At 41.7% G+C, this 13302-nt stretch overlaps 1 protein-coding gene across 1 annotated transcript in view; it reads left to right on the top strand.

Moving 5' to 3' along the window:
- The window catches only part of LOC132827376 (coiled-coil domain-containing protein 60-like), an 84729-nt gene that overhangs the window by 40329 nt on the left and 31098 nt on the right, over positions 1-13302 (top strand). Inside the window, exons 4-6 of the mRNA XM_060844036.1 lie at positions 3536-3721; positions 5765-5917; positions 9238-9342. Of these exons, the coding sequence (XP_060700019.1) occupies positions 3536-3721; positions 5765-5917; positions 9238-9342 (444 nt within the window). The remainder of the gene's footprint in view (positions 1-3535; positions 3722-5764; positions 5918-9237; positions 9343-13302) is intronic.

Consider the following 13302-nt stretch of genomic DNA (forward strand, 5'->3'; position numbering starts at 1 on the left):
TGTCTTTAAAAAAAAACACTTTCGCTAAATAAAAGACATGGACTTGAAGTTGTTGTTAATTTGCTCCAGTGAATGCACGTGCATGCCATGAGGCTGCATTTGTGGGCAGCACCATCATTAGGCAGAGCAAACCACTCACTCTTGCTCATCCTTTATCTCAACACTGATTTATTTCCAGTTACCCCTCCATGAAGTTCAGTGGTCAAGGTGGTATGTAAAAATTTTGTGATTTTCACAGGGACAAAATTTTCCATTTTCCTGTTGGTGCACTCTGTGTTTCTTGCGGATAATCCGTGGATAGACAGTTTGCTTTTCAATCTCGTTGAAATCAAGTCAATGAAAATGCATGATCTACAGTGGGACAGTGACACCCTTTTACATTAGTCGCATTTGTACAAGAAACAGAATGTGGTATCAAGTAACACTATGATGCAAAGCACTTCCTCATTTTTCTTTTTTTTTCAATCATTCATTTTTGCACTTTGAGGTTTCTCAGGTTAAAGCTCACATGGTTAGAGAATAGGAACCTAATGTGACACCATGAATCCAATCATGGCCCTTTCTGCCCTCCATGGTGTTAGTCAGAGAATAGCAGAGCAACCCTGAATAACATTGATGTTTCAACTGATACAGCCAAAAACAGATATCTGGTTATTTACCTCTATGTTGATTATGGGATCTTGCTGTGTGAAGATTGGCTGCTGTTTTTCCGTGATACAATAGGGCCGTGATACAATGCCCTTCAGTCCTGAAACGCTGTGAAGTGCTTTCAGAATATCTGAAATTGCAAATGATGTTATAAACATGCAAATTTCTTTTCTCCTTTAGCAACCCCTTAATATAAAAATAGTTCCATTTCGACTATTGGGATTTTTTTGGGATTGGGAACTGAAACGCTTTTGCGCAAGTGAAAGCAACAGGCTTGCCAGGGCTAAAAAAAAGCAGGAGGGAGCTTTGGGAGTGGGTGACAGGTCATCTCCTGTGACATGATTGCAACACGTCCCAGTAAGCAGCTTTGCGTGACAGATTCTCACAAGGAGGATGGTGGGCTGATCCCAGAGGGAGGTCAAAGTGCTTCACTTCGCTCTTCCAGATTTGCAAGAAGAAATCAACAAAAAGAATGCAGAAGATCCCTGCACATTGGTATCCTGTCTGTCCTTTAGTAGCTGCCTGGATACTGAAGTGCATAAAATAATGAGCCAAAAATAATGTAGTATGACTAGATACAGCCAGGAAAGTCTCCGACAACAATTTACAGGAATGAGGGAAATTAAAAAGTGATGACTTCTTCTCCGTTCCTCCCTGTTTTTAAATTCAGTGAGATGGTGTAGCAAGGTACTGTTATTGTAGGAAGTGGAGGATATTTTGAATCATGTGTATTTCAAGAAGAAGTGTAAACCTTATGCTTGACTTAATGTTGTGTTAGGATACAAAAGGTAACTCAGAATATTGTTGCATACTCATAATACCAAGCTGTTTGAATTTGCAACTGAAGTACTATCCTTTAGGATAGCGTTTTTCAATTAGTTGAAAATCCTTAGTGCTGATGCATCATCAAGCCTTTGTCTTGCACTTCTACTTCGTATAGACAGCGCTTGCTGCATGTGACTAGGAATATTGGTGCCCAAAGTGGGTTAAGTCAACAGGGCAGAACTTAGTACACAGATATATGGCAATTTCTGCAACTAAGAAAGAATTTGGTCAGGCTGCCAATTCTTGTCAATTTCATATAACACCAATGACTTGAAACAACAAAGGCATATTAGCACCCTCATGCTCTGAATGTATAATTTGAATGCTCAGAGTTTTGACAGCAAATTAGACTCAATCATTTCTTAAGTGCTCCAAAAAAAATCCTAAATATTTGATTAGATTAGATTACTTACAGTGTGGAAACAGGCCCTTCGGCCCAACAAGTCCACACCAACCCGCCGAAGCGCAACCCACCCATACCCCTACATTTACCCCTTACCTAACACTACAGGCAATTTAGCATGGCTAATTCACCTGACCCACACATCTTTGGACTGTGGGAGGAAACCGGAGCACCCGGAGGAAATTGAACCCGGGTCTCAGGCGCTGTGAGACAGCAGTGCTAACCACTGTGCCACTGTTGAAACAGGAATAGATCATTTGGCCCCTCAAGTCTGTTCCACCATTCAGTAAAATCACCGTCCACAACCTAATTGTAGCAATCTGTTTATTCCGTAATCCCTTAAGGTTTGGATAGCAAAAACTTATCAGTCCCATCATTAATATTTACAAATGATCGAGCCTGAATTCCCATTCGTAACCCAAATGATCTAGCATCAAATCCCATTCAAGATTCAAACTTGCACCACGTTTTCTTTGAAAAAATGTTGCCTCAGATTGGATTTTACTGGTCACCCAATAAACCATCACCTTTCAGATGGCTACACCATTAATTATTGTGCTGTGTCATGACTCCCAGTCCCACCCATGCCCTGATTTTAAGGATAGCAGAGAGGCATCAGATGGGTCGACTATCCATGATCCAAATGAGACCTTAATTGGGCAATCAATACCAATTCAGTGCCTCACCCTTGCTGCTTCAATTTAATGGGTAGCAGAAAAGACCTGGACCCAAACTATAACCCAGTATGTTTACCCCTGCAGGATGCCTGGTAGTGAAAAGGAGACTGTTACCCATACCAAATAGTGAAAGAATCTTCAGGAGAACTTGTTCTTACTGGCTTCATACATTTCCTTTGTCTGATATTTACTGATATTACCAATGGTTTCATTCAAGAATACTCTCACTATAGCTGAAAATGTGTTGCTCCTTGGATGCTGCCTAACCTGCTGTGCTTTAACCAGCAACACATTTTCAGCTCTGATCTCCAGCATCTGCAGACCTCACTTTTTACTTGAATACTCTCACTATAGCCAGGATCTCTCTGTGCTGTGTACTTGGCTTGTGTATCTCCAATAACACGTCTTGCCTTTGGAACCTTGATACTGATAAGATTCAGAAGTTTTGCTTTTCTGGTGTCCCTCAAGGGGAAGAGCAGGGATTTCTGTTGAGGGAGGCATTTCTACTACATAATCCTCAAAATCAGTGAGCGAACTGCATTAAAAATGTTCATGAAAAGGATTGATCCATTACTGCAGTTCATACAAGAAATATTGAGAATGGCCCTTAAAGAAGAAGATCTCAGTACTGCGGCTGGTCATTCTCCAAGCATCAGTGGATGATATTAATAACTGTGCAAGCCACCTAACCTTGGTAGCTGAAGAAGGAATATGTTGAACAACCGGCCTACTATCTGTCATGATGATAGTGACCCAATTTTATAGTTGAAAATGTGTTGCTCGTTAAAGCACAGCAGGTCAGGCAGCATCCAAGGAATAGGAAATTCGACGTTTCGGGCATAAGCCCTTCATCAGGAATGGATGCTGCCTGACCTGCTGTGCTTTAACCAGCAACACATTTTCAACTGTGATCTCCAGCATCTGCAGACCTCATTTTTTACCCGACAATTTTATAGTTGCACTGTCTTACCTTGTTTGACAGGCAGTTGGTAAACACAGCTAAACGAGGACAAGGTTTCTTCAAGCGGTTGAAGAGAGAGGAAGAGGAAAAACAAAATGTGCTGCTGATGGAACAAAAGAAACTAATGGAGAAACGCAGCAAAGAATGGCAACCTCCCAAGTACTCTTCAGATGAGGAATCTGAGGAAGAACAACATGAAGTGAAGGGGTAAGTGGCTCTTTGATATTATTGGAGGTCTACTATGCTCATTCAACATACTGTATGTAGTTCATTGTGACAGCATTTCATTGTTTTGTAAGGTAAATCTTTACCATTTTTGTTCTTTCTCAGAAATAATAATTCAAATTTGGCAGGAGAGAAATTAGCTTCAAACAATTTTTTAAAAATTATAGTGTAAAAAACATGGTTATGTTTAATTCGAAAGAAGATTAACTTTGCATTAAGGAACACAGTGCCTGCAGTTTTCTATAGCAGCTTGCTATCTTCCAGAGCTTACCATTTTTGGGTTGTATTATTTGCAGAATTAATCTGGGCTTAGCACCATTGCCTCACAGTGCCAGGGAACAGTGCTTCAGTCAACACATTCTCCCAATGTCTGCATGGGTTTCCTCTCACGGTCTAGGATGTGCAGACTAGGTGGATTAGCCATGGGAAGTGCAGGGTTATAGGGATAGGGTAAGGGATAAGTCTGGATGGGATGCTTTTCAGAGGGTCAGTGTGGATCGACGGACTGAATGGCCTGCTTCATCACTATACTGATTGTATAAAAAATGTTGAAAAAACACACCAGTCATACCATGGCTGGAAGACTGTGAACAGATTTTGTCCTTTAATCTAAGGAAAGATTTACTGACAATGAGGCAGTCCAGAGAAGCCCACTGGGTTGATCCTGAGAATGGACGGCTTGCTGTATGAGAAGATCTGAATAGGTTAGGTTGCACTCATTGGAATTCAGAAGAATGGGAAGAGACCTTTACTGAAACATACAAGCATCTCGGAGGGGCTTGACAGGGTAAATGCTGAGAGATTGGTCCTAGACCTTCTGACAGGGGATACAACGAGCATAATCTCAGAGGAAGAATCACCCAGTTAGGACAAAGATGAGGAAGAATTTCTTCTCTCAAAGGGTGAATCTGTGCAATTCTTTACCACAAAAGACTTGCCAAGGTTGGGTTGTTATGTATATTTGAGGCTGAAATGGATAGATTTTTAATTAATAATAGAATCAAGGGTTATGGGGGAAAAGACAGGAAACTGAAATTGAGACTTATTACATCAGCTATAATCTCATTGAATAGCATAGCAGGCTTAAAGGGCTGAATGGCCTACATCTGCTTCTATGTGTTCTTGATAACCTCTCTAAAGCATCAGCAGTGTTCTCAGACAATTCCTGTGCCGGAAGTGACTCTTTCCTGGCCTTGGGTGGATAGAAGATGACGGCATTTTCTTTATATAATACTTTTTGTGATCTCAGGATGTCCAGAAGAGCCTCCTAGCTATGAGATTTTTTAAAGTGTAATTCTCTAAATATTACTTTGATTTTAGCGTTTTATCTATGTGCTATGCAACTTGAAACCTTGTAGACATAAGATGTACATATGTCGCAAACAAACTGCCACTGGGGTAGCATGGTGGTTGAGTGGTTAGCACTGCTGCCTCACAGCTCCAGGGACCCAGGTTTGATTCCATCCTCAGATGACTGTCTATGTGGAGTTTGCACGTTCTCCCCGTGTCTGCGTGGGTTTCCTCTGGCTGCTCTGGCTTCCTACCACAGTCCAAAGATGTGCAGGTTGGGTGAATTGGCCATGCTAAATTGACCCATAGTATTCAGGGATGTGTAGGTTAGGTGCATTCATGAGGTGTAAATGTGGGGGAATGGGTCTGGGTGGGTTACTCTTCGGAGGGTCGGTGTGGACTTGTTGGGCCGAAGGGCCCGTTTCCACACTGTTGGGATTCTATGATTGTATGAAATTAGACATTGTCTTTCTGCCACGAAGATCAGTCATTTTTTGGTATTACCAACTTATACGCACAACATCCTTGCACATGCTCAGGTGCAGCTTGATGTGCCCTCTACACTGAAACAAATTCCCATAAATTCTGCATCTGTAACGTATATCATTGTCCATGTCAGAAAAACATCAGTATGTGCAACTTTCAATCATGTTGCACTCCCAAATTAATGAAAAGCCTCAATTGTGCTGATATGTGCTTGGTGATGATATTTTCTTGTCATGGAATTTTGCTTAGGATTTTTGTAACAGAACCAATCTTCTCACCACGGTCAAATGCACTAAAAGTCAACCCCCGAAGGACTTCCAGTAAAAGAAAGATTCCAGATGCGCGACCTTACACCCCAGTACATTGTAGCCTTGTGTCAACCAGATTGACGGAAAAGGACATGTGAGTATAATTCCAAATGGATGTGCTTGGATAACTATTTTTCACTCATCACTTAAGAAAGTTATGAGGAATATATCATCCAATGAATCCCATTACAGGGGAACCAATCTTATAGTAATATTCGAGCACCTTTTAAGATGGTGTTCCATAAGACTTTGTAATTACTTTAGTGCCTGTAGGCTGGCCTTTGTATAATCGACACTGAAACCTTGCTGTCCCGTGGCACCTAGTCACTCATCATTAGGAACAGACTCCTGATTTCTCTGTTTTGTATCCAAAGTCTTCACATTTCCTCACCTTGAACCCCACCTTCTCCAGTTTTACGTATGCTTAATATGTCTATAGTATTTTGAAACTTCCTGTTTTCATGATTAATTGTGCCTCCCAATCTCCTGAAAAGAAACAAGCAACTTAATTACTGTTGTATCTTTCATGAGATGGACATCCAAAATCCTTTACAGTCCATTAAATACTTTGGAGTGTGACGAATGTTGTATTGTAATAGTTTATTTATTGCTGAGAAAAATATAATAAAAATATGCAAGAAAAATCCTGCGCATTTCACTCCTAAGTATAAAGGACAGAGAAGAAGATCCACAGAATCTCAATGCAAGCACAAAATGCTTTGTAGTAAAGTATGTTAATTAAAAATGATACAAGCATTTTAAAATATTGTGTCCTGCTAAGATTCATGAGGAGAGTAAAGGTTTCTTTTATATTTGATATGCACCAGGACTGATATTACGTTCACTATAATTGTGCGTAGGATTCCTCACAGGTGATACATTCTCTTTCTGTGCATTTAAGTGATGGTGTATCAATGCAGATCATGTTCGGCAATCTATCCAAATATCATCATGTCTTTCATACCTGGTTTTTGACAACATAGAAATGGTAAAAAATATTATCTAAGGATATTTTTATTCTAGCTGCTTGTTTGAAAGTATATATGAAATTTTCTGATTTGACTGATTTTTCTTCTCTATCTTAAGTAATCTGACACATAATTCTTCCATTAGGGCTGTAATTACACTGTGATTTCTGCCTTCCCTTCAACAATCAGCTCTAATCACTTCACAGGTGATTTTCATAATTGTACTGAAAATTCATTAAGTGGTCATGTGAATTTCTTCCGTCATTTCTTTTGGAGAAGCTTTGTAGCCTGGTCAGGTTGAAGGTGCTTGAATAGTAGGTAACTGACAACATAATCTAGGAGAAAATGAGGACTGCAGATGCTGGAGATCAGAGTCAAGATTTGAGTGGTGCTGGAAAAGGACAGCAGGTCAGGCAGCATCCGAGGAGCAGGAGAATCGACGTTTCGGGTGTAAGCCTTTCACCAGGAATGCTAGGCATAACCTAGCAATGCACTGATTTTTCACTCATGAGTAGCCACTTCCATCCAGAAACATTACTGCTTATGAAGGACTTACTTCTCAATGTTTTAAACAAGTTTGCTTCTCTAGATTAGATTACCTACAGTGTGGACACAGGCCCTTCGGCCCAACAAGTCCACACTGACCCGCCAAAGCGCAACCCACCCATACCCCTACACTTACCCCTTCACCTAACACTACGGGCAATTTAGCCTGGCCAATTCACCTGACCTGCACATCTTTGGACTTTGGACATCTTGGAGCACCCGGAGGAAACCCAGGCAGACACGGGGAGAATGTGCAAACTCCACACAGTCAGTCGCCTGAGGCGGGAATTGAACCCGGGTCTCTGGCGCTGTGAGGCAACAGTGCTAATCACTGTGCCACCGTGCCGCCCACAATTGTCCTATTTAGAACAGTGCAATCTGAAGTTATTGTTCCAATTCAGTAGTAGGTAGTTGCCATGAGTAATTTAAATCCTTGCATTTTTTTGTAGAGATTTTATGATTGGTGTTATCTGTGAAACCTTCCATTGGAATGGAATGCAGACGGGGAATCAAGCACACTGACCTCACTCTATTTAAAACTGGACATGCATGCCCAAATTCTCTGATATCCACTCCCATTGCATCAAGAGGTTTATAAAGTCATGAGGGGCATGTTTCGGGTGAATTGCCAAGGTCTTTTTCCCAAGGTAGGGAAATCCAAAACTAAAGGGCATAGGTTTAAGGTGAGAGGGGCAAGATTTAAAAGAGATCTAAGGGCAATAGTAGCAAATCGTAAAATGCATACAATAATAATTCTCCACATGCAGTATTTACCTGGACTATTACCTTGAAAGAGAGGGAAATCCTACATAGGAGAAAAAGACAGAGGGCAAGAATGTTCTAGTCAAGATTTCAAACTCTGCTCAGGCGAAGAAGCAATAATTTTCATAATTCATTGATGAATTGAAAATCCATTGTTTCCCAGTTGGTGCACACCTTGGGAATTGCCCCAACAAAAAGTAAAACGAAGCCCTACATCTGATGAAAGGACAGGTCCTTTGTTAGGAGACTATTCTGAACCAGATAGCAGTAATAACGCTACAGTTGATTGCCCTCAGTATCTGTGAACTCAGAAGGAGAAAGAAAATTACATCCATGTGTCTGATCATTACATGGTGATTGCTGCTGCAGTGTTCATATGGAGGCACTTCAGGTGGGGATTGAGTCAGTCAGCCTTGGTTCCTCTCAGTACAAGAGCCTGACACTGGACTCTTGTTCTATAGGAATGGTGTTGTCAAACTTGACAGGGTTCAGAAAAGATTTACAAGGATGTTGCCAGGGTTGAAGAGTTTGAGCTACAGAGAGAGTCTGAGTAGGCTGGGGCTTTTTTCCCTGGAGTGTCAGAGGCTAAAGGTTGACCTTACAGAGATTTATAAAATCATGAGGGACTTGGATAAGATGAATAGCCAAGGTCATTTCCCCAGGGTAGGGGAGTTTAAAACTAGAGGGCATAGGTTTAAGGTGAGAGGAGAAAGATATAAAAGGGACTTGAGGGGCAGCTTTTTCGTGCAGAGGGTGGTGCGTGTGTGGAATGAGCTGCCAGATGAAGTGGTGGAGGCTGGTACAATTACAACATTTAAAAGGCATCTGGATGGTTATATTAATGGGAAGGGTTTAGAGGGAATGGGCCAAATGCTAGCAAATGATACTAGATTAATTTAGGATATCTGGTTAGCATGGATGAGTTAGACTGAAGGGTCTGTTTCCGTGCTGTATAACTCTACGACTGTAAGGAATAGTCACTCACCTAGTGGACAATTGATGCCCTTTGGAGCAATAACTCAGGCAAGGGTCAGAACTTTAGGGAAAGAGGGTAATCTCATCTGAGTAGACTTAATGTTTTTCAACCGTAATGTCTGAAGACCCTGCTGCTCTAAGTTTCATGCTTGCTTTCCTATAGGGAACCACTCTTCCGACAACTTTGTGCCTTGACCTGGCTACTTGAGACTGTAACTGTAGAACCGCCAAGCACAATGGGCACTGTTACAACCTGCTGGAGTGCCAGGTAACACTTACCATAGCATCAGATATTAACTCCTGCACTGCTGTGTTTGTTCCTTATAGATTGAGAAAATGCCAGTGTAACTGAAGCTTTCAGCTGTAGTCTACTGATAATGCAGGACAGCATTGAGTCACTTGCTTGGCTACAGTAACCTTGCTGTAATTGGATACAAGTTAAGGTCCTGCAGTTAAGCCTCAAATGTTTCAAAGGTAGCATGGGTGGAAGAAACAATTTGAGTTCCTGTTCCTGCTTACTATTCATATCCTGGCTGCACATTGTATATTTATGCTATCAGGTGGGGAACAAATTGGGCTTCATTCCTTGTAAATCCATTTCACACGGTCACCATTTTCTGTCTGACCTTCAGTTCTTATGTACTGTAATGCAAAACCCCTCATCTCTGATCCAGACATGTTTTTGGAAGTAATGGAACTTGCAGTCATTCCAAATTTAGTTGTGACTCATCACTAGCTATTAAGTACACGGTATTTGATTATCATTAAGAGAAGTGGCACCACAGTTAATGGTTCCACAGTGTTTGGCACAGCACAGGAACAGCATGCATGTCTTTAATTTTGAAGCCAGAAGGTAAATAGGAAACCAGACTCTAATTTTTTTACTTAATACTAGATTTATTGTTAGAATGCAACACAAATCTGTCTCGTCCCTAAACAACAGTTAGCATACCATACATCTCTCATACCCAAATTAAATAACCAACCATCCCTTACAGGTTAAACGAAAATAGTATTTTTGGGGGGTGGGGGAAGGTTGATGTGCTCTGGCCTTGCGGTACATACCTAAAAGCAGACATTTAGTGCTCCCTCAGCAGTGACACCCAGAACAGATGGAACCTCAAACAAGAGGTATCATAGAATTGTACAGTACAGAGAAGGCCCTCTGGCCCACTGAGTCTGCACGGAGAAAAAACTGCTCGAGGTCTACTCTGCCCCCAGTTTCCTGCACTTGGCCCATTGCCTTGAATCCTATGACATTTCAAGTGCTCATCCAAAATGTTCAAAGATTGTGAGATTTCCTGCTCAACTATCCTCCCAGTCAACGTCAAATGGCCCCCTCAACTGTCTGCTGCCTGGACCTGTTAAAGGACACCTTGGCTAGGCCAAGGCACTGCTAATGGGCTGTTCTTCTGATCTATCAGCCCCTTTCCACACCAGGTAACCACAGATTGGATACATGAGTCTGAAGTGGAACCAAATGTTGAGGTGGTATAGCTGCTGCTGTTGTGATCACTCCTGCCAGTAGATCTCCTGTTGTGGACTGCCATGCTTAAGGACTACTCTCTCAAGTCGTGCAACCTCATCTAATCTACACAAAGGCAGAAAACAGACTCCTCAAGACTGCAGAAATGACAAAGGTTGTTGCATGCAACACATTTTTGTGTCCTATTTGTTACGTTGACTTAAACCCAGTTTACTCCCTCAGTGACTGGTAAAGGCTTCAACATGTGCCATTCTGTGGATAAATCCAGACCTCATGAAAAAGGATATGTAGCACTGAGGAAGGACAAAAAAGAAGATTGAGTGGTGACCTGCTAGAGGTCTTTATGCTTTTAAAAGGGTTTGATTGGGGGGATGTAGGGAAGATGTAGTTCGGAACTCGAGAAGAGTAGTCTCTAGTAAATCAGAAGAGCCTCTTTTACCCAGAGAGGACATAGAGTGTGGAACTCACTACAGAAGCGAATAAGTAAAATGATATAAATAAGAAGTGTTGATCCATTGAAGGGCAGGATAGATAAATATTTTAAGAAGGAAGAGATGTATAGTTATGCTGATGGGGTTAGATGAAGATGAGAGAAAGCTCAAATGGAGCATAAATACCAGTATGGATGTTGTGGTTCTGTTCGCCGAGCTGGAAGTTTTTGTTGCAAACGTTTCGTCCCCTGGCTAGGAGACATCATCAGTGCTCTGGAGCCTCCTGCGAAGCGCTTCTTTGATGTTTCTTCCGGTATTTATAGTGGTCTGTCCTTGCCGCTTCCGGGTGTCAGTTTCAGCTGTCCGCTGTAGTGGTTGGTATATTGGGTCCAGGTCGATGTGTTTGTTGATGGAGTTTGTGGATGAATGCCATGCCTCTAGGAATTCCCTGGCTGTTCTCTGTCTGGCTTGCCCTATGATAGTAGTGTTTTCCCAGTCGAATTCATGTTGCTTGTTGTCTGAGTGTATGGCTACTAGGGAAAACACTACTATCATAGGGCAAGCCAGACAGAGAACAGCCAGGGAATTCCTAGAGGCATGGCATTCATCCACAAACTCCATCAACAAACACATCGACCTGGACCCAATATACCAACCACTACAGCGGACAGCTGAAACTGACACCCGGAAGCGGCAAGGACAGACCACTATAAATACCGGAAGAAACATCAAAGAAGCGCTTCGCAGGAGGCTCCAGAGCACTGATGATGTCTCCTAGCCAGGGGACGAAACGTTTGCAACAAAAACTTCCAGCTCGGCGAACAGAACCACAACAACGAGCACCCGAGCTACAAATCTTCGCACAAACCTTGAACCAGTATGGATGATTTGGGCTGAATGGTCTATTCCTGTGCTGTAGATGTAATATGTTAGTCTTGACCTGAAGAACATTGGCTCATTTCCCAGCCTCTACTGATCTTTACATTAAAGTACACTGGCCTATTTACAAATTCACATCAAAATATGAAATCTAGAACACTTTATAAATTGAAACAGAACAGACCTTAAATCATTTGTAAGTTAATTGAAGATAGATGTGCAAAATAATGTCAAATGAGTTTTGCACAAAGGACAAAGCTAATGAATCAGCAGCTCATAAGAACCAAGGGAAAGTGATTGTCTTCTTCATTTGAAACTTGAGAAGATATTCTGTTTATATCTGGGTATGCCATTTTCATGAGGCACAGTATGTATCCTCAGTCAGATATATACCCTCAGATAAAATCTCCTATTCTCTGTATAAGTGAAAATGAAGCATCAGGAATTCGATAGAAACCTTGCAATGAAGGTCAAAATACAACCAGAGATGCTCACCTCAATGTGGGCAAAACCATCTTCCAGGCTACAGGAAACACTTGGCTGTTTGACCCTCATTGTACTGTGTATGAAGGTGATTGCAGAAGCTTAACATTCACAATATCTCCCCACTTAACGTTGTTTCAACTTTTCGTTGTTAATAATGTAGGGTTAGTATGACTGTTTGAAGTTGTCAGTTTACTTTAACATTGCTTTGCAGACTTGCTGTGCTGTGCTGTGCCCTACCTGCTTAGATAATCTGCCCTACCATTCCAGCCTCATTTCTGGGTTTTGCTCTGTCACGATTTTGTTTGCCAGTGTTTCTGTGTCATTGGCCTCACTTCTGCCTCTGTGCTTCCCTGAGGCTTCAGCTCTGTCCTTCTGTTCACTGCTGACTCCACTGCAGAATTTGACCCGAAGTCCTGGATTCCATCCGGAGCAGCAGAAATCAGCCAGAGCAAGGAATTGTGGGAATCGTGCTGTTGCTAAATCAATGTAACAGGGGCAAGAACAGAAGTCACAAGGTTCAGTAGTGCTCCTGGCTAGGGCCCCCCCAACCCTCAATCCAAACACAGTGGCCCTGGCCCACACACACACACACACACACACACACACACACACACACACACACACACACACACACACCTGATATACTCCCGATGAATCTTCTATTATTTTTATAGTTAGTGATGCATTTTATCTTATGTTTTCTCACCCAGGAGTGCGGTGTTCAGAACATATAGTGCAATATTTCAACTTATGCGTTTTTTTTTTGTCTGGATGATAAAACTCTAAAGAAAGCTAACTCAAGCTTTAACATTGATTTCTATGGGAAAACATGATTCATGTAGAGTTGTGATTTTCAGGAATGCAAGCACAACTTTAAGTGAGGACTTGGTGTATGTTTTTAAATACACTGTGCATTGTTACAAACTGTGCCTTGCTTCACTCAGAA

This window comes from Hemiscyllium ocellatum, chromosome 24, assembly GCF_020745735.1.
Source record: "Hemiscyllium ocellatum isolate sHemOce1 chromosome 24, sHemOce1.pat.X.cur, whole genome shotgun sequence".
NCBI lineage: Eukaryota > Metazoa > Chordata > Chondrichthyes > Orectolobiformes > Hemiscylliidae > Hemiscyllium > Hemiscyllium ocellatum.